Source organism: Echinops telfairi, unplaced genomic scaffold (genome assembly GCF_000313985.2).
Source record: "Echinops telfairi isolate 266 unplaced genomic scaffold, ASM31398v2 ScPeMD7_7474;HRSCAF=8512, whole genome shotgun sequence".
NCBI lineage: Eukaryota > Metazoa > Chordata > Mammalia > Afrosoricida > Tenrecidae > Echinops > Echinops telfairi.
Window position 1 is genome coordinate 7311810 of NW_022111378.1, and position 22260 is coordinate 7334069.

General features: G+C 41.7%; 1 protein-coding gene across 2 annotated transcripts in view; it reads left to right on the plus strand.

The window, feature by feature from the left end:
• The window catches only part of BEND7 (BEN domain containing 7), a 107846-nt gene that overhangs the window by 35128 nt on the left and 50458 nt on the right, over positions 1-22260 (plus strand). For both annotated transcript variants that reach the window (XM_045285638.1, XM_045285639.1), the window contains exons 2-4: positions 11422-11724; positions 14269-14391; positions 18239-18507. In XM_045285638.1, coding sequence (XP_045141573.1) covers positions 11433-11724; positions 14269-14391; positions 18239-18507 — 684 coding nt within the window. In that variant the 5' untranslated portion in view covers positions 11422-11432. The remainder of the gene's footprint in view (positions 1-11421; positions 11725-14268; positions 14392-18238; positions 18508-22260) is intronic.

Here is a 22260-nt window from a genome sequence, read left to right on the forward strand (position 1 = left end):
TAGAACAACATTCTTTATGAAAATGAGACTCATATCCCCACCTCCTGCAACCTTCTTTTTAGAATTCTATGAATGGTATCGGGTCCATTCTGTCATTTAAGATAGAAAGTGTCGAATTTTCTACATGGAGCCTTCTTCCTCACCACCTAGAGTCCCATCTCTGTACCTACCCACCTTCAGTTAATTAGCAAAGCCATTTGATTGGGTACCTTCAATGCCTCTCTCCCTCCAGTCCCACCCCTAGAATCCAGGTCAAGGCTGCCACGGTCTTTTTCTGAGCCTTTAGCCAAGGGCATTCTAACTAGTTTTTTTCCCCCATAGCAATTTCCCCATGGTTTTGCCCTTATTGTTTTCTAAAATATATATGTGCTCATCTACTATCCTCACATTAATTGAGGTAATGAATTTTAAATTACCCAGAGTAATATTACATTGTCTCTAGGGTGAAATTATTCCTTCACCTGGCTTATAAGGCACTTAACAAACAGCCTCAGTGTACATTTCTACTTCATCGCCTTCCACTTTTCCTTAAGAGAACTCCTGGCACATGGAACCTGTATGCAGGAGGGCGGGCAGAAGATGGTCCGCCCCAAACAGCAGTGAACTTTGCCCTGAGGCTGGCAGAGTCTTGTCTTAGGGAGCCAGACGCAAGCCGGTCCATCCTTCCCCAGCCCCATGGGAATGGGCAGTGAATAACAGCATTCAGGAGGCGGTGAGGAAAGCAGGCCCGTGGGGAAGAGCCAAGGCTTAGGTCTGGCAAGGAATCAAAAAGAACCCATTTGCAAATGGTCAGGGATTTTGCTCATTGGAGTTTGGGGTATATAATTAAAAGAGACAGCGGTCAATCCAACCCACCCCTCACCACCACCCCAGCCCCCACCCCGAAAAAAACCCACCACCAATTCCAACTCAGAGTGACCCTGTGAGTTTCCCAGGCTGTAAACCGTTAGTGGGAGTAGACCGCCTTGGCGCTCCTGTGGGGCAGCTGCTGGTAGGTTTGGACTGCTAACTGCAAGGTCTCCTGACAGCAGCAGCACCGGGCGGGCGCCTCGTGGGCTAGGGCAAATCCCAACGTTTCCCAAAGAGTAAGTCCGTGCAAGGGGTTGGGTCAAAAGGATGAAAGATTTGGGGAAGGGAAACCTTTCAGTTTTTACTCTAGGATCTGTGTGGAGCCCAGAAAGTGTGGGCTAGACATTTATTTATTGGATAAATAATTTCTGGTTCTTTTCCTAACCCATCTTGCTAGTTTTTTATTATTATTATAACTTCAGTATTATGCTTAATTCTACTGGAGTTTTATTCTATTGTTTGTTGTTTGAAAATTTTGCGTGAGTTGGATGAAGGTTTACAGAGCAGTTAATTTTAGTTTATTCTTTGAGAGGCTTATGGAATACCTAGTATATAGCAACAATATGCTTATATGTTACAGTTGGTTTTTTCCTCTTATCATTTCAAACTATAGAATAACTAGATCCTATGTAATGAATTCTTTTCTCCAGTCCAAATTAAGAGAGGCCATGTATGATGACTTGTTTTGTCTTCATGCTTTTAAAATTGTGTGTGAGGAGGGAAGGTGGCATAGTGGTTATGTGTTGGGCTGCGATCTGCAAGGTCAGCAGTACGAAACCACGAGCAGATTCACTGGAGAAAGGGCTTTCAACTCCCATAAAGATACTGTCTTGTAAACTCACAGGGGCTGTACTGCCCTGTCCTATGAGGGTCACTATGAGGTAGCATCCAATTGATTGATGGCAGTGAAATTTTGAATTTTTAATAAAAAAGATAATGTAGTTAAGTCTTGCAGTTGAGTGAACAGTTGAATTCAGCTAATTGTCTTCTTCAGATTTTTGTCCAAAGACTATAGTTACTAACTAAGACACCAACTCTCAGTCTCTTAAATACTTTTTACCAATTTTGAAATCAAAGGACTGGGGCTCCACTGTGATAGAATAAGCCCACCTTTTTTGAAAAGGACACATGACTAAATGCCCTGTTAACATCTTAGTACGTGTCAAAGCCCTATAGCTCTCCTAGTTACTTCTGTACCCCCCAGGATTATTTGTTTATTTTTTTTAGGATGTTAAAGAACGGTAAGTGATTTTTCTCCTTTCAAGTAGCTGTGCAGTGCATTCAGAAGCAAGCCCAAGAATACTGGCCCAATCCTTCCCATGAGACTCCTGCTGTCGGAGCCTCATCCTATTTGTCTGCAGTCAGCACCCACTTTCTCCCAGTCTGGTAGTTGGGCTCCACATTCTCATCATCCCTGCTGTCAGTCTTCAGGTCTCATCTCTGACGGTCTGCTCTTCTGCTCCAAATAGACAAGGAAGCCCCTCCCCTGTGTGCCAAAGCCTGCCCTTCTCTGCATATGTAACAGAGATCCAGGACCCCTGTGACTCAGGCAGTCTTGCCAGGTGTGATCTCCATAGCTGTTCCCTACTTCTTTGGTTAAAAGAAGTGCAATTCACTGAATCCTAGAGATGATTCATAGATGCTGAGTTATCTTCCAGGAAAACCCAAGCTGTGCCTTTTCAGAAGCTTTCCCCTATCAAGCATTCTTCAGCTGCCCCACAATCTCTCAACTCTCCTTCTAGAAAAGGCTTCTGCAATGATAACAGCTATCTATTTTCTGCCCCTAAAATATCTGTGCAGCCAGAGCCGACTTGTGAAGTCGGCCGGGTGTGCCTTTGGCCTGCTGCTATGTTCTTCACAGCCTCCTGCCCTCCCTCTTCGGTCTTCACGGGTCAGTTTTGTGCTGGTGGTTTGTTTTGCTTGCTGCTTGCTTTGCTTTGCTTTGGCTTGCCTTTGGAAGAAGTCTTTCTAAACGCTGTAAGGACCACCTCCCCTTAGGCCTCCTAGCTTGTCACCTGTAGCTTCCTGTCTTCACCTTGAAAGTGTAAAGCATGCAGAGCAGAAGTTGTGTTTCCAGGCTGGCAGTTTTCATAAGTATAAATCCTAGGACTCGGAAACGAAGGCCATGGCAAAGCAGATTTGGTCTTAGAAAGTTCCAGAATTCTGTAGCTTCCCTTTTTTCCTGAAGGTAGCCGCTTGATGGGATAGACTCTGGTAGACTTCTCTACAGGGCAGCGGTGGGTCCTTTGAAGAGAGCTGTAGCCCCTTTCCTGTGATGCGTCAGGGTTCGTGTGGAGGAGTAAGCTGGCTCTGACTCAGAGCCAGGGAGAGAATGCCTGCCTCCGCCTGGTCAAGCTGCTGGCAGCTTTTCCAGGGAGCCAGGAGGAAGGGCGTGGCGGCATCAGCCTGGGCAGCCTTTGATGTGCGTGCTACTAGCCTCTCATCTAGAGGGTTTAAGGTAAAAACCATGGCAGAAAGATGCTTTTTATAGCCACAGCATGCTGTTAATTAGCCTGCAAAGTGTATGTAAAAAGCCCTGGTAGCTCAATCGTTAAGTGTCCACCCGCTAATCAAAAGGTCAGTAGTTGAAACCCAGCAGCCTCCCTGTGGGAGCAAAGAGCTGACTATCTGTCCCCAGGATGACAGCCGAGGAAGCCCTGTGGGGAAGTTTGTGGATCGCCCCCTCCTGGCATACAGCAACAGAGCGGACCTGGGATGCCCAGACCAGCGCCAGGCTTGTCGGTAGACTTCTCCTGCAGCCTCCCTCTGGGCGTCCTTCCCAGCACACCCTGTTCAGTCACCATCTCAGGGAAGCGGTGCATTTTGCTGACCAGACAAAAACCGTGCTTTTTCATTCATTCTTAAAAACTCTAGGATGTGGTATATTCTTCCCTTATGGTTTGGCATTTTCACAGGTGTTTGAAGTAAAAACGGTTTTATTACACATTAGCATGTTTTCCTTCTCAAGTTTATGCCAGCAGAGCAGCAATATTGGAAGTTTGTGTGATTTTGGGTTCATCTATGTTAGATATTCAGGGGAGAATTAATATTTTTATTACCATTTTAAAAATTGAAGATACTTATTGTAGAATAAATAGTATATAAGAGTTTCCCTGTATTCAGAAATGTAATAAATACATTAATGAGTTAAGTATCTTAACTTGACTACACCCAATACCTAGGTTTATTGTGCAATTACCATTTCCACAGAGAAATTAAACTTAAATAATGTTAAGTGCATTAAAATATCATATTAAATGTGCTATATTTATTTTCAGGAGTTATGTTTGTTTTACTAAGTTTTTTCTCTTGTTTTTTTCTTTTACATTTTAAGCATTTATTAGAATTACTGTGTGAATGTGTATATATGAAAGTATGTCAAACAGTATTGCTGCTAGGGCTCTAGTTCATACAGGCATGTGTGTGTGTGTGTGTGTGTGTGTGTGTGTGTGTGAAATGTGTTTAAACACACCTCTGATCAATGGATGACTGCAGACAAATTCTCTCAGTAACATTTGTTTTAGTCTTGTTAAAATTCCTTTACAAAGAAAAGGGATATGGGGATGGGCTATAGGGAGGAAAGGGGATTTCCGGAGTAAATATTGAAGGGAGGAGTGGGGAGGAAGGCACTAGAACTGATTGTGATTGCACAAATAATTTTTTTTTAACATTTTATTAGGGGCTCATACAACTGTTATCCCAATCCATACACGCATCAATTGGATTGCACAAATAATTTTAAAGGTGATTTAACCATGTGTGTGAGGGTAGGGGGGTTATGCTCTAAGATAGATGTAAGAGTGCTGATTGCACAATTCCCCTTTATGTGATTGAACAATTGAATGATTCAATAGTATAATATGTAAATTATGTGCCAGTAAAACTCATGGGAAAAAAGGGGGGGATAATTTTTGAGTCGTGAAAAAAAAATTCTATGGCGGTCAGGGCTAATATCAACTGTTTCACAAAACCAAATGAGCATCTTCCCAAATCAGTGGTTTGCAACAAGTTTATAGGAATGCAGCCCTACATGAAACGTCCATTTTCAGATGAATCACATGTTTTCAGGAAGATGAGCCAAGAGAGGGCAGATTATCAATCTCCATAAAGAAAGGTAGCTGAAGTGCAGAAACGAGTAGAAGGAGACTGTGGAGAAACGGGTTGAAGGAGACCGTGGAATTCCTGTCGGTGCAGTGGTTCTCACAGGGTCAGCTTTTTCAATCTGCTGTGACCATCTTGGCCGCAGCAAGCTCTCGACTGGATGGGGGCCAAAGTGTTGCATTAAACAACTAACTCAAAGAGATTATTTTTCCGTCAGTCTTTAAGCAAGATTGAAGCTAATAAAAGCGATTTTTCAGAACAAATTATAACTGGGGATGAGTTTTGGATTTACCGATTCAATCTAGAGAGCAAGGGCCAATCACAACAGTAACTTCCAAGAGGATCTGCTGAACCAGGTAAATTCAAGGCAGAGACGCCTTCTCAGAAGGTTTTGGCAACTGTTTGTTGTTGTTTTTTTTAAATTTCAGTGCGTAATCTTGATAGGTTTTCTTGAAGATCACAGAGGAATAAATGTTTTTTTAAAATTTGAATATGCATTAGAGAGAAAAAGGCAGGAAAGTTGTGCCAAGGAATTCCCCCATCACCACAGTGCACCCTACTCATTCGTTAGGTAGCAGGGCCTGTTCTGAGCGGTTCAGTGGGAAAACTTTCCCTTTCCACCCATCTACCTTCTTTTTGTTTCCCAGAACTCAGAGAACATTTACAAGGAATGTGATTTGAGTCCCTGGAGGGTATCCGAACTGCTGTTTTGATGTAAAATCAAAGAGCACGGGATTCTTCAGGGAGCGGTTAGAGAAAAGACATGGCCCTCAGCGTGTACAGACCTAGAAGGAGGATGTGCTGAGAAGTGGTAGTATTAGAGCTCTCTCGTGGGAGGAGTACCTCAGTCCTTGGCTTGGTGCGATAAAGAATTCATGCCGAAGCCTGGTTTGTGATCCGAGTGAGTTTTATAAGGGATAGAATAAGTTTCGGGTTTACACAGCCACCTCAGGGCACTTCACATCCGCATGCGGAGTCCTGAGGTCAGGTCAGAAGAGATCCCTGCACGGCCTCCGAGGAGTAGCTTGAGAAGCAGAAGGGCCACAGGGCTCTGGATTCTGACTGGTCAGGTCCTCCACTGGGAGGCGTGGTCAATGATCCTGGTCGACCCCATTGGCTGAATTGAATTAACCTGGCCCAGATGGGCCAATCCAGGTGTGTAATGCCCACCTAGGTGTACTGCTCCTTCCTGTCCGGGAGCTCGAACCTCTGAGCATGTGCAATGGACACCCCAGTCCCTGTGCTAGCTACCTAACAGTAGCTTCATGTTTTGATTATTTTTGTTTAATAAAGGTTTCTGTGATTTTTGTACCAATACTCTTTTATCTTCATATACCCTGGCATATGGTTTTTATTTTAATATCAAAGTTAGAGAAAAAAAATACCCCAGTACTTTCAATCTATGTGAAGATGCTGACTGCTTGAAAACTGAAGGAGAGAGTAGGTTTCAAATACGTCCTAATAGATGTTAGCATCCTCTAATATCATTTATGGAAAATGGTTTATATCTGTATAGTTTTATAGTTGCTTTTAAGTAATAATACTCAAGTATCCCCAGAGCAGCATGTGGGGGACCAGCCTCCCCACAACTGAATGGGTACAAGGGACATTGTATCATTGAGGGTAAATTAAAGAGACATCAAACAAGATAAAGCATGCAGGTGCTCACCTTCACCGTCATGACTCCATGAGCCAGGTCCACCCAAAGAGAGCGAGTAATGTAATCTCACCAATTTATATAATCCCGGGCACCCAATGTCACAGTAAGCATGTAACAGGACGGGGTTATACAATACATGGAACAGTAGGGCAGGAGCTATAGGAAGGGGAGGCACTAGAGGCATACATGTGACAGGAAGGCACCAATGTAACAAGATGGGTGGGCTCTAGAATCAAGGTGGCAGCCTAACCTTGGTTGTCAGAGTTGGCTTGACCTTAGGTGTCTTTGGGTGCTCCCTCTGGGGAACAATCCATTCTCCTTCTCAGAAGGATTCTCATCCTACTTAGGGTCAGACAGACAATAGTGCCTGGTTGCCTTAGATGGCTGATAACCTTTAAGCAGTTGACCTCCAAATGTATGGTCAGTGACCATGTGTTTGCAACTAGCACCTTAGATGTGGCATTATTATGGGGGTAGGGGGAACATTGTGGGGAATAACTTTTCCTTAGGAGAATGTGAGTGGGACACATCTCCAACCCACAAATGTAAAGGTTTCCTCCACAGGACCCTTGGCCTCCCAGACTCCTAACGTAGAAATGTTGAGAGTTTGTCCACATAGACCAATGGTTCTCAACCTTCCTAATGCTGTGACTCTTTAATATAGTTCCTTATGTTGTGGTGACCCCCAACTCTAACTTTATTTTCATTGCTACTTCATGACTGTAATTTTGCTACTGTTATGAATCGTAATGTAAAAGATATGATATGCTGGATGCATTTTCATTGTTACAAATTAAACATAATTAAAGCATAGTGATTAATCACAAAACAATATGTAATTATATATTGTGAGATATTTATGTGTTTTTCAATGGTCTTAGGCCACCCCTGTCAATGGGTCATTCAACCCCCAAAGGGGTTGAGACCCGCAGGTTGAGAATCGCTGGCATAGACTCTGCACGGTTCTGTTTCCCACAGCAGCACAAAGATATTTTAGGGTTGTTTTTGTTTTTGTGTTTTTTTAAACCAAGCAAGCAAGCAAACAAGAATCTTCTAAAGCAAAACAAAACTTTTTTTAAAGAATGTGGATGCAGCAAAGTTTAGAAACAATCTCTTATTGTTGGCACCTAGTAATGAAGTGGATGGTGTGGATGGGTTTTGGGGGATTTGGTCTGGGCAGGCCAGGGTGGTGGACTTGTTTACTAAGGCCCTTACCTGGCGTGGGGCAGGGATCCCTTGGCTGTTACTGAGTTGGGGTACAGTTACAGCAGAGTCATCTTCTCTGTGTATCAGGCCCTGCAACGGTAAAACCCCACCTCCATGGCATCTCATGTGAAATATAAACTTCCCACTCAAAGCAGAGGCTTTCTGCCCTCTCACCCGCCACCACCACCCTCTCTACCACCACCACTTTCTGTCTCAGGTTATTTCTTATGCTCAGAAAATGCCTCTAAAAAGGGAACTTAAAAGTCTGTTCCAAATAGAAGAAAGAACTAGGTGACAAAGGACATTTATAGCGGTATAAATACAGGCACATACATATGTAAATATATTTATATATAACAATAGGGAAATAGAGCTATGTACATACATTTATATATTAAGTATTAAGGTAGCAGATGGACATTGGGTCTCTACTCAAGTTCTCCCTCAACGCAAGAACACTTTGTTATACTAATCCAGCATTCTGTGAAGTTCACCTTCCCAACTCAATCACTGAAGACAAAATGGGTGCTTAAACCAATGTGGTGAACAAAGCTGATGGTGCCTGGCTATCAAAAGATACAGCTGAAGATAAACAAGCGGCCATCTAGCTGAGAAGCAACAAAGCCCACATGGAAGAAGTGCACCAGCCTGTGTGATCACGAGGTGTCAATGGGTTGAGTTATCAGGCATCAGAAGACCCCAAACAAAGAATTCTATCAATGCAAATGAGTTGGGGTGGAGTGGAGACCGAAAGCCTGTCTGTAGACAATTGGACATCCCCTCACAGAAAGATCACAAGGAGGGGATGAGCCAGTCGGTGCAGTATAGCACTGATGAAACATACAACATCCCTCTAGTTCTTTAATGCTTCCTCCCCCTAATTATCATGACCCCAGTTCTATCTGGATACATGGAATGTAGGACAGATAAACTCCTCAGGAACAATAATGGGCTTAGTGATACCATGAGTGTAGGGGTTAGGTGGGAGAGAAAAGGGGGGAACAAATAACAATGATCGATGTATAACCCTCTACACAGCATGAGAACAACAGAAACATGGGTGAAGAGAAACAGTGGACGGTATAAGATAAGAAAATAATGCTTTATAATGTATCACGTGTTCATGGTGGGGGGAGATGAGGAGCTGATACCAAGGGCTCATGTAGAAAGAAAATGTTTTGAAAAGGATGATGGCAACGTATGTACAAATGTGTTTGATACAATTGATGGATTGTGATAAGAGCCGTAAGAGCCCCCAGTAAAATGATTTTTTTAAAAGTCTGTTCCAATTTTGACACCAAAGTCAATTGGCGTAACTTAGTTCACAGAGACCATGTTCTACATCTTACTTGTGACTGAGGTTTTGAAAAACGCTCTAATGGCAGGGTGCTTATGCATTGGGCTGCCAACCAAACACAAGGCTCTGCGGTTCAGAAACACCAGCTGCGCCACGGGAGAAAGACAGGGCTTTCTATCCCCATAAAGAGTTACAGACTCAGAAACACCCAGGGTCTACCATGCAGACATCTGTTTCCATAACCCTGAGACCAAAAGAACTAGGTGATTTCTGGCTGTCTCTGTCAATTGTTCTGAAAAGGATCATGTTAGAAAGTCTTGGTAGAAAGGGAGAGAAACGTGGAACAAAACCCAAAGCCATAAAAGCTTCTTTGTGGGTGGACACTGGTGGGACACCCAGGACTATGACCCTTCGTCATTCTTCAGGTCTGGAACTGAGCTCACCCTCCTGTCAGAATAAACAAATGCTTCAAAAGTGAGGGATTTACCCAAGGGCACGGTATGAAACCATTGTGGAATGTGATATGGTGCTACCTCACACAACTGGAAATAGAAATTCCTTACGATCCAGCAATGCCTCTGCTGAGTATACACCCTTAAGATACATCCCTAACAGACTCATCGCACCGCTATTCAGAGCTGCACAAAGTTGGAAAGTGCCCAAAGGCCCACCAGATGAAGAATGGATAAAGAAATGTTGGTACATACACACAGTGGAAAACTTACTCACTGCCATCAAGTCATGGCGACTCTTAGTGACCCTACAGGACAGGGTAGGACTGCCCCTGTGGGTTTCTGAGACTGTCACTCTTTACTGGAGTAGGAAGCCCGGTCTTTCTCCTGGGACGCAGCTGGCGGTTTTGCACTGCTGCCCTTGGTGTGACAGGCTAGCACGTAACCCCTGTGTCAACAGGGCTCCTTGATGCAATACTGTGCATTGCTGAAAAAACAATCTTGAAACCACGAAGCACCTCAGGCCATGGATGGCCCTGGAGAGCATTATGCCGAGGGAAGTTAGCTATAGGACCACTACTGTAAGGATGAAGTCAAGACATAGACTTGCATACCCGAAATAATAGTCTTTGGAAATGACCAAGGTGGGGAGGACCTGGGAGGGAAGATGAAACCATTGACTAGAGGGTTGACAGGTGTTGATTTGGGTGAAAGGGAGGATGGAGAACCCTAAGAGGGAGAAGAGAAACCAGAAGGGGTTGGGGGTGGGGGTTGTATTGGGTAGAATATGGGGAGAGAGGACGTTGAATGGTTTGAACTGTTGAATGCAGAATTGATGATCTGAAATGTAAACCTCCCACTCACTTCACAATAAAAAAACTTTTAAAGGGCGAAATGGGAATAGGAAACACAAGTCGGGAGTAGGGTGCATGAAGGTATATGGAGGATATGGTAATGGATGAGTAGGAACAAAGTGTATGACCTGCTGAGTGTAAACCGATGATCTTTCTGCAGACAAACCTTCACTCAACTCACAGTGAAAAAGTCTGTAAAAATTCATGTGATCCCCAACTATGCGATGATTTCTTAGTGCCCAGCTCTTTTCACAACGTGTAAGAAATTCATCTTTTAACTTCTTAGAAATATGCTTCCTACTCACAACCATAGGCCTAGGAATGACAGAGCACAGATAGTTTTCATCGATTCATTTCAATTCCTTGATTTTTCTGCCGGTTAATAAGTACTTGTTGCTTTTCCAACATAAATGGGTACGTGAAGAAGAGTTGTAAACTACCAAAGAAAAATGTCCCAATTGAAAACATGTTCAAGAAGCTTTTATTATGAGATAACTTAGGCAGCAAAGGGTTAAAGTCTGATGCCGCAGGTCAGGCTGAGCCTCTTCCCTCCAGGGCCAGCTTTCTCCCTGGTGTGGACCAGTTACAAGCTGGGCTGCTGACTCCAAGGTCAGCCGTTGGAAGCATCACCCGCTCCGAGGGCGAGGGCGAGAGAGGAGGCTTTCTAGGCGCATAAGGGGTTCCAGTCTTGGAAACTCACAAGGGAAATTCTACCCTGTTGTGTAGGGTTGTTAAGAGTTGGCATCGACTCAGTAGCATTGAATTTGGGCTTGGAGGGTTTTTTATGTAGGATAACTGCTGTTTCTGTAAGCAGCCTACTGTGATTGACAAATTTTTTTTCCCATTTCCAAAGGTTATTTTTTTTGCACTTTATTTAGTTATTTTATGTTTTTTTTGTACTTAAAACTGTTTTTTTAATTTATTTTTTTATGTGGGTGGTAGTAGTTGTTTGCTTTTTCTGTTGCTAGCTTGTGATGCTAACTTTGGCTCTGTTCTTATTAGGAGATGAAAGCATGGAAATTAAAAAACAAATTACAGGAATGAGGAGATTACTGAATGACAGTACTGGAAGGATATATCAGCGTGTTGGCAAAGAAGGAGAAAAATTAAAAGAAGAACCCCAGGAATTGGATTTAATCTGGCCTCAGCGTTTCAATTCCTCTGCTGAGACCCCACACAGTGTCCGCCCTTCTTCAGGTGGTGCCTGGAATGAGTTACCATCCCAAAGCAGACAGTTCTCAGGACAGCATGGCACGCTGTCTAGAACCTTCCAGAGTCAGCCCCACACCTCAGGAAACTCCAACGGTAGGGATGTCACCAGACATGCAGAATGCATTCAGGGGGGTTTGTCCTGAATGTGTTTTCTTTATAAATGTCCAACATGTTTTTGAGGTCAGTACAATGTATTAACCTTTCCCTAATCACCTTAGCTGAGCTCTTTGAACAGAGAAAACATCAAAAAGTTGAAGAGTAAGAGGGAAAAACAGAATCAAGGATCAGAATTGCATCAGAGGTGAAGCATTCTTGGTAGAGCTCAGTCCTTTCAGAAGTTCAGTTGCCTTTCACCAGTTCACTGGTGAATTATCTGTCATACAGAATGAGACATCAGGAGAGAAAGAGCCCTCTTTTGTTAAACAAAGATGCTTCTTGGTCATGTGATGTATTATTAATAGGCCTTCTCACTTGCTCCTTTGCCTTTCTTCATTTTAGAAAGTGGTTAAAGGGAAGACTGACAGGTCCTGCCTGGCCCCTTCGCTTTACCCTCAAACTTCAATTACTGAATCAAAAGTTACATGTTCTATAACTTCCTTCATTAGTGTTGAAAACTACCCCTTTCAAGGAAACAATTCCTTATTTTAGATCCCTAATTGTTCAGGAAATAGCCAAAGGCAACTTTTTTTCATAGTTCAGGGAAGAAATTGAGAATTCTTCTAGCCATGTTCACTTTCCACCCACTGACCCTGGATATTATTTTCCTATGAATTATGTATGTGTGTGCAGATCTGTCGTTTTCACAAAGAGACCAGACAAACTAAGACTGCTTAGCTGGAGGCTTACACTTCGGTTTCCTTAAAATGTGCGGGTGTTCTTTAAGACAAAAAACAGCAACACACGAACAAGACCTATTTGATTTAAGACAGGAGAAAACAAAACTCAGAATTTGCAGTAACCAGTTTGAAGGCCTGAGAAACCATCAGGAGACACTGCTGAAGGGACAGCAAGAGACCCCAGGAGATGGCCGGCTGTCTTGTCTTTCCCTCAATATTACATAAGCCAATATCAGGTTCACACGCTGGCATGCTTCCAGGTCCGAGGGAGATGGCTCTTTAAAGTCTCCATAAAAATAAAAAAAGTCAGTTCTCTTTAAAATTAGAAAATGATTTATAACAAGTTGAAAAGGCTTGGCTTTGCCTCTCACAGTGATAAAAATAGTGCTTAGAACAATGACTAAGGATATTCTATAAGGCCCTCTTAACTCTGTTGCCCCGGGGACAATGCTAGGAACAGTAAGAGATCCTGATGGATGGATGACGTTTAGTAGAGCCTCCAGCAACAGTTTTCTCTCTTCTAGCTCTCAAGAGTGCTGGATTTCCTTTGGAAAATGTTGCTAATGTTAGTGAAAGCTAGAGATATGAATTCCCTCATATTATTGTGAAAATACAGCTTTTATGTTTATTTTTTACAGATTTTCCATAGAAGTACATTAACCTATAAGCAGTGTTACTTTGATAGTCCATTGAAATCACTTGCAGTTGTAAAGTTAAAGCTTCTCAATGTGCTGCAATTTAAATTTAAATAATTGTGTTATCTCAGACATTAATTTAACTTTCAGTACTTCATTGCTTGTTGTGAACATTTTTTCATAGTCAACAAATAATGCATATTTTAAGATTTAAATTATTTTTAATTTGTAATACAAGATATAATTGGAACAAAACACTAGAAGTTTCCTCTGCAAGATAGAAATGATAGCTGTCTCTTAAAAAGACACATTTTAAGATAGTAGGGGATGAATACTGCAGGGAAGTCTACTGTAGGAGTGAGGTTTTCCAAATGTTCTATTTTATTCCAAGAACAAAAGAAAGAATTTGTTTACACATAAGAGGAAAATAGGAAAATTTTACCCAGGAAAAGAGATTAAATTTTAAAAATGAAAAAGATACTCAAGGTGAGGAAACGGTACAAAATAGGAATGAAAAAAAGATGTAGGCCCTCCTTTATTACGTTGGAGAAATGCCAACACACCAGCACCCTCTCACCTATCATGTTAAAAACACCACCCTGCCAGACCCTGCGCTCACTCCCCCCACTGCCCCACTGCAAGCGTGCTACGCTCCAGAAACATTCTAAACGTTTTCATTGTGTTTATAGTTCTTAATTTTTGAAATGACATGCTTAATATTAAAACTTTTAAAAATAATTAGACTCATTTAATTCTTAATATGAACTCTTATACATAACTACCAGTTTCTTATAAGGTTGTTTTCAGCGTCCCCTCCCCTTCATTTTTCCCCCTTATACAAAGTCATATGCATATGTTTATGGTGAATTTTGATGGTATTGTTATTTGAAGGGAACTGCTCTGACAATAGGCAGGCCTGCTGAGAGAGGGCATTGTGCCCATTCACTCCTGCAGGCTCCCCCACCCTGGGAAACAGCATGCATCTTACAATGTAGAAGCTTGGAACATTGGATGAAGGCAGACCCCAAAATTTAGAGTCTGAAAATTATTAGGTACACTTTCCTTTTGCTCAGTTTCATAATAATTACATGTGCTTCAAAATTCTGTCAAGATATCTTTTTTTGGTTTGTTTTTTGGAGTGTGCCATTCTTTTCTTTCATGCATAGGAGAACTTCCAGTGGTGACCTCGTCAAGTGGATCAAACTGCTGCACTTGTAGCTGCCAGACAACCTTGCAAGCCATTCTCCAAGAACTCAAAACCATGCGGAAATTCATGCAACTTCAAGCAGGTACAAAGATCAAGCCTCGGAACGAGTCTTTTCATTTGTCGTGCACACCTGATCTCTTTCAGTTGGGGTGTTTACTGGAGTTTTATAATGTAGCTCTTCACACCTTGCTAGCTTGCTGGGCTCTCTCAAGTGGCCATCTTCTCAGCTTTTTCTTATAACCGTTCTTTACAACCCACGTTTCCTTTAGGGAACGGAACAGTTTTTAAAAATTCCCCATAATACTGCATGCACTCAATATATGTCATCCCATGATCTCTTAGTACTTCACAAATGTCAGTTCATTAAATTTTGGGAGGAATACTACAAGAAGGTAGGTAAAGTTCTGGTTTGCCAATCAACAGTAAGGTTCACATCAGGGAAGAAGATGAAGACAGCGTCTTTCAGATCCCGCCGTGCTTACGCTGGGGTCTGTGTACATCTGAACAACCCCTACTACTGCGTGGGTCATTGGGGGGCTTGAAGCAATGTGAGGGAAGCTGCTGTTTTTAATATATGTGAGAGAACGAGCCAGTCAGGAAGTGCTATTGAACATATTCAAGAACATAAGACCTGTTTGACTTTGCCTCAGACCCTGTGTGTGGTCTCGCTGTCATTCGGGATAGAGAAGCTATCTTGCTGATGGTTGAAAGACACCTCTCGCCTTTTGTATTCTATATTTACCACGACTCTGTTGGCTTTTTTTTACTGTTAAACAGAAAGTGAAGAACAAAAGAACAATGAATTTATCAACTGATGGAGTTCTCAGCGCCCCCTCTTGCGGCGTGGTTTATCTGAGCCTCGATTTTCCCATCTGTAAATGGAGCGTTCATATTGAACTCACAGGGCTGTTTTGAAAATACAGTGAGATAATAAGTATATGTGGACTTTGTAAAGCATGATATAAACATAAGCTGTTTCTTTACTGATGTAAAGACCACGGAACATTGCAGGGAGATTTGGAAGTCTAGACCTTCATTGTAGTGGTTATATTTTATAGTCTCTTCCGCTTTGGGGGTGGGATAGGAGGAGAAAACCAATAAATCAAGTTACCAACCTGTCCCCCTTGTCAAGAAAAAATGTTATTTGATCTGAGCCCAGCCCAAGAAAATAGAGGACACGGTCCTCATCTGGCTGGTATTCCCACCATGGGTTACCTGCCATGGGGATCAGGGAGGTCACCACCCAGAAACGGTTCGTGGTGCCATTTAGTGAATGCTACTAAAATTTTTAATATTCAGTGGTGTGATTTTGATATAAAAAGCTTAATGCTTAAACCCGTCAGTCACCCAAGGTCATATTAAAGTAAGGTGAGCAAAAAGGTCCCAAAAAGCAACATCATTTTAAGTATTGAATTTGGTTTTATCCCAAGATAAAAGAAGCATTTTGCTCAAGTCAGTAAGCATCTGAATCACCTTGTTCCACCACAATAATCTGGGTTCTTATTAACCTGGCAAAGGTTAACATTTCCTAAATAAGGAGCTCAGAGAAAAAGGTTACTTTATTATGCACGAATTCTTTTCTCAGCGGAAGAATTTGTTAGCACTTAAGAAAATAAAATACGCACATGAACTTGTAATGATTTATTTTGTTGTTTAAGCTCCTTACTACTGAAATGGCAAACTACAAATTGCAACCATTTAAATCCTTGACTGAAACCTTTTTAGAATCTATTAAGTAAATGCCACTTTGTCACTCTGTTTTCTTTTCTGAACCTCAGCAGATTAGGGCAGTAAACTATTCCAAAGCTGTACGATAGCATAAAGGATAAAACTGCATAAATTACTCTTCTTTAATTTTCTTAACTTACAAAAAAAAAAGTTTGTATTGTGTGGGCAGATTTACTTAAGGTCTGTTGCCTGTAAGACTTAGATTTAAATGATCTGACAAGTTTCACCTTTACTTTAGGGAGAAAACCAGGAATAATAAGATCAAGCGATAAGACCTGAATACAAGAGACAGGGGCTATGTCTAGACTTGAAGGAGACCAAAAGCTCAGCTAGTCCCTGTGCTCCTTGAGCCTAAACCGGTTCACTTTTCTTAGCGCAGTGAGGCCTACAGGGCGCGGCTCCTGGACCAGTTTGGTAATTGCTTCTGCATCCTTTTGACTATGGGAAGTAGACCCAACCTGGGGTAAAAATTCAGATGGAACAGAGAAAAGCGCTCCGCTTGGGCCTCACCCTGGGGAATTCCTCTCACTCAGTCTGGGGTGGGGCTGAGGCACTGGGAAACTCTTGAAGCTCCGGAGTACTGTACAGCCGAGGCTGAGAACCACGGACTAGACTGCTACATGAATCGGGGAAAATCTATTCAGTGCTCATTTGTAGTCCAAATAGTACATTTCTAGTACTTATTTAAAATTTGTTTTCTAGTCTGGGGATGAGGATTTTAATTTCATAGTAGATATTCTCTTATTTTCTAACCGATTGGACATATAAGTTAGGGAGAATGTCTCATGTATGTGCATTTTAAGATCTTTAGTTTTTATTTGTCTAACATTTATAGTAGTTCTTCTATAGAAAGCAGGCATATCTTATGGTGGTCATGTTTTGTAAGCCATATTAATATGAAATGGCTTTGCAAAGTGAAGATAATGGAATTTTCCCATGGATGATTTGAAGCCCCCTCATATGTAAATAAAAATGCCGTATCTTCCAATTAAATTGCCTATGCAATTATGTGGAAAATGGTTAATACATGTTACTTCTCAAAGTGCATGTGTGAAAACTATAATTAGCATCTTTGACTTCTGTAAGCGTACACTCAGTATTGGCCCATCTTTTCATCTTTGGAACTCAAAACTGTTTCTGAATTTTACTAATTTGCCTTGATGAGTACGGAAACACATGCGTCCTATATCTCAGCCATGCTGACTGAGGTACAGCGAGGTAGCTTGGTCTGAGAGCTGTCAAAATACAGCTGAGGTGTGGAAGACTTGGGGGGGGTGGTAAGGCATTACTGAACCTGAGGAGTGAATAATAGACTTGTCCACATGCTACCTCGCATGATAAAGGCGGTGAAAAATCCTGCTGTTATTAAAAAATAACCTAGAAAGATAATTTAAGATTTAGTTGGTTGGAAATCCAAATTGTAACCGTCACGTCCTTAGAGTAAAAATTCCTTAAAAAAATTCCTTAATCAACAAGGATATTCTAACTCGGGCAGGTGGTAAGCAAGGCCCCTCAAAAGGTAGGTAGGAACGAAGCGGCTCCCCTTTATATAGGCAATGGAGCGTGATGCTTCAGGGAATGATGCTCTAGCAACCCCTGTAGAAATGCAGTTATAATTTTCTCCTGTGATCATTGCAAACCCTACTTTTTGGTACAGGGTTTAGAGTATAAAACTTGCTTGATTTTCACTGGGTTTTTGAAGCAGTGTGGTGGTGGCATACTCAACTGTTTCTGTCTGTCTGATGGCTGCAGAATAAACTTGCAAAAACAGCCTGGTCTCTGTCTTTGGCTGCAACAGTGACAGGGAATCCTGGACCCTTGTACCTAGGCTCTGGTAAGCCAGTTTCAAGAATAGGTCAACCCAAATCACAGTTGAAACATTTCTGAATTTGGCCTTAAGTCTAGAGATCTCATCATAGAATTTCTAAAATCCTGCCCAACTGTTTTCTCATAGCGCCTCGCCCTCTCCTTCCATCGAACGGCAGTCCCAGGACTTGGAATTATTCGCCAGTGTCTGAAGCTAAGTTTTCTCTTGGGTGGCCTTTGTAAGACTTAAACCAGCGTTTGGTAACCTTTTGGTCTCCAGTGAAATTTATTTGTGAGTGAGCCTCATTTCCATGTATCGCGCATGTAGGTAAATGGGTGGTACGCTTTTCAAAGTTAGGCAGTGCCTGTACCATATTTGTGTTTCCTGTTTACAGTTGGAACTCAAAACAGGCAACAACCTCCAATTTCCCTTATATGCTCCCAGCGAACCGCTGCCTCCCGCAAGAGAAACAAAAAGAAAAAAGTTCCCCCCAAGACTGTTGAGCCTCTTCGGATGAAGCAGGAGCCCAGTGTGTTGGAGATGGAAAAGAAGACACCGGTGGCCTCTGAGCAGCAGTCTGGCCTCCAGGTGGCCGAGCACCCCTCCACTGAGGAGAACCACGTTTTAGGATTTGGCATTGTTCTTGAATCACCTTCCTCTGATGTAAGTTGATATTTTATGGCTGCAGACGCTAGTGTGATGAAGCTTTGAGGAATTTCAGAGTATTAAGACATCTCGCCCGTCACCAGTTCTACCCAGAACACTGGAGACGCGTGCAGAATACATGTGGGAGCGGGCAAAGGAAGATGATTAATTCCCTTGCTGGAAATTTTCTTTCCCTATAAATGTTATGCCTTATTTGTTTAAATGTGTTTCCACTCGTTATTTCCAAAGGAAGAAGAATGACAGTAAATAATCATCTCATGGATTTCTGTAACATTTAAAATTTTGAAGTGGCAGTTTTCAATTTCCTCAGTGTAGAGAGCTAAAAGAACATAATTAAATTCTCTGTAGATGGGCATAAGTGAACAGAACCATACAGATAAGGTCACACCTTTCTAGAAACACAAACTACTAATAAAAAAGGAGCACTTGTGCTAATTCTATTTTATAGATGCAAGCTACACTGCTAATTAGGTTGCAGTGCCATGCCATTTACTCTGCGTAATGATAGGTTAAGGCTCTGCATAGGGTTTTCTATTTTAATATCATAGCTAGAGAGCCTTTGCAGTCAAAGATGTTGGATGATGTGTAGATAGCCCTCTGACTTGTTATTTTATATTCATATGACCATAAACTGATTTCTTTAATGGTGTGCTATGTTTGCAATTACATCCTATTTACAGGATTTTTTAATCTAAGTACATTTATGCTGGGAACCCCAACTTGCTGGGGGAGTTCTTAAAATAAACGAGGATGAGTGATCTATTATTACCCGATTGCATAGGATAAGAACCCTGCTGAGAACTCCCACAGAGCTCTATAGGTTTGGAGTTGGCCCTACCTTTTTAACTTTAAATAAGAAATAAATTGCTATTGTTTTTTAGAAGTGTTCCCTTTTTAAGCTAGAGAGACAATTTGCTAGCATATATCCAAGTTGGATCTTTAATAGAAGGAGGCAGCAAAAAATAGTCGTCTTGTGATTTTGGTAGACAAGAAAATTCATATGAACTTTTAACCAATCCTTGGTGCTAAAGGGTTATTTTTATTTATGAACATGTGACTATTGTTAAATTCTTCTAGACCGAAAAAAAAGAATCATTTTTCAAAAATCATTAATGACTGTGTCAGTCAGCTCATTTGGTTATATCATTATTACAGCTAAGGCCCTGGTTTTAAGCTCCATATAGATGGCATACTTGGAAAGAGAGGTAAATTATTTTGTAATGCCATCCATTCAGTCCTCAGCAGTTTGCATAATACCATCTTATTTCCTTGGACTTCTCCAAGCCCTTTTTTTTCCTGATAGGTTTTGCTTTATCAGAAGCACTCGAGTTGCATAAATCATTTAGCAAATGGGTAGATCTACTGGCAATGACTAATGTTTCTAAGCTGCAAATATACACAGAAGAGGAAGATCTGAAAAGATCTCTGTGTATTAGTGAAATATTTGGAACCAAATAGAACTTTATTATGTTGACCAATATGAGTATGATCATGTTATTAATTCATGGTTATTTTAGCTAGTCAGAGTTAATACATTTGATAAAGCACATTCAGAAACGTTCCTGAAAACTGAAAACAAAGAAAACTCAATCAGAAGTTGATCGTATTTCATTGAAGGGTAACATGTTTTTAAAGAAAAGAAGAAGAAAATGTTGATATCATCTTTATATTATCCAGCTGATATACCAACCAATTAATCTATTCAACAAAAACGGTAACTTCCTCCCTGGGGAAGCATCCATTGAGTGCCATCATTGGAGGTAGACATTTCCAATGGATTCTGTACACTGCAATCATGGGCCTGGACTGCAGAGTCTCTTAGGGTGGGTGGGAGACTGACTCCCTTTCGGAGGAGACCTAAAGGTATAAAAATATTCAGATTTAGTCGCCTTCTCAGTCATCAACCATCTGAAATTCAGTGCAACTCCAGCAAAGAAAGCAAAAAATGTGTAAACTTATAGAAGTTAGTGTTTAAAAACAAATGGGGAGAAAATACAAGTGGATAAGAGTGACATCTTTGGAGATGAGTTCTGGAAAGTACCCGGCACTGGAAAGATGTCTGAAGATGTAAGCTTGAGAACACGACCCTGTGTTGCTAAAAACAGCTGCCTGATGTGGATTGGTAGCAGATAAAGACATAAAAGTAGGATGGAGCCAGATCGTGAAGCCCTCATCGGTACCCTGCTGAAGCCCTGAGCCTTTCTCTTGTAGACACTCAGGAGCCAAGGCAGGTTTCACGTAGAGGAAGAATCATATCTGGGTTTCAGAATGGTAGCTGGAGCAGCAGTGTCAATGATAGATGGATAGAGAGGGGTGATGCTAGAGACAAACCCAGAGGGCATGTAATTACTGTCAACCAGGCAGGTCTGTACAAGGACAGTGAGCCCGAAGAGAAAGAGGAATGAGAGACTATTAGGAGGTACCCACACAGAGGATTTGGTATAGAAAGTAAAACTAGGTGGGTGACTGGGTGGTAATGGGTTTGTTTTGGGTTTGTTTGTTTTTAACCGAAATAGAGGAAGCAAGAGCAGAGGTAGGCTTTCAGTTCTGGATGAGAAATAAAAGTAAGTTTAATGCCCTTAAAGGCTCATTGGCTCTTTGGAGGACAAGAGGAAGATTAGAAACTTGGAAAGGTGAAGAATGAAACATGAGGATATATCAAGAAGTGTTGCCACTAGGATTCCAATTCATGCTCATACAGGCTTATTCCAAGCAAACATATTTAAACATGTTTTTGCAATCAGTGGATGGCTGCAGACAAGTTTTCTCATTAATGTATTTGTCTTAGTCTTCTTAGGGTATTAAAAAAAGAGAGGCTACTTTTTGTGCCATGGGGAAAAAAGATTTTGAGGTCAGGACTAATCTTACATTTTTAACACAATGCAAGCAGACAAAACTTTGTAGGTTTGGAGCAAGTGTATGGGAATGCTGCCCTGTAGAAAACTACAGTTCTTAGATGGACCAGGTATTGAAGGAGGGAAAGGTCTCAGCGAGGGATTCAAAGCAGCGAGATCCGCTCAGAAGGTTATGGCAACTTGTGTTTCGGATTACCAAGGAGGGAATCTTGATAGATTTGGAGTCGAAGTCGATGGCTTGCAGTGAACAAAGAGAGTTCGGTGGGCTTATCTTGGTAGATCTTCTCAGAGGACACAGGACCCTCACCAGTGGCTCATAGGAGGAACTTTTAGAGAAAAGTGACATCTGCATTGGTGAGGAAAAGGCCAAGACAATTGTGCCAAGAATTTTTTATTCCCATCACAACAACATACCTGCAACGGCTGTCCTATGAGAATTTTGTTGAGAAGCCACCCCATTCACCAGGCAGCCCTGATCTTGCCCCTTCTGATGGATTTTTGGGTCTCCAGGCTCCACATTTAAAAGAGACGTGATCTGAGTCCCTTGAGGATGACAAAATAGCTGTTTTGGTGTAGTGTAAGTCAGAGAGCACAGGATCCTTTGGGGAGGAAGTCAGATGGAAACACTGCCTTCAGAAGTGGGTAGACCCGAGAGGAAGCGATGCCAAAAAACTTCACCTTTTTGATCCTTTTACTTAACTTCATTTATTGTGTTTTTTTAAAATCATTTGATTGGGGGCTTGTACAATTCTTATCACAATCCATACATACATCCACGTGTCAAGCACATATGTACATTTGTTGCCCTCATCATTCTCAAAACATTTGCCTTCTACTTTAGCCCTTAATATCAGCTGCTCATTTTCCCCCTCCCTCCCCACCCACCCTCTCTCAT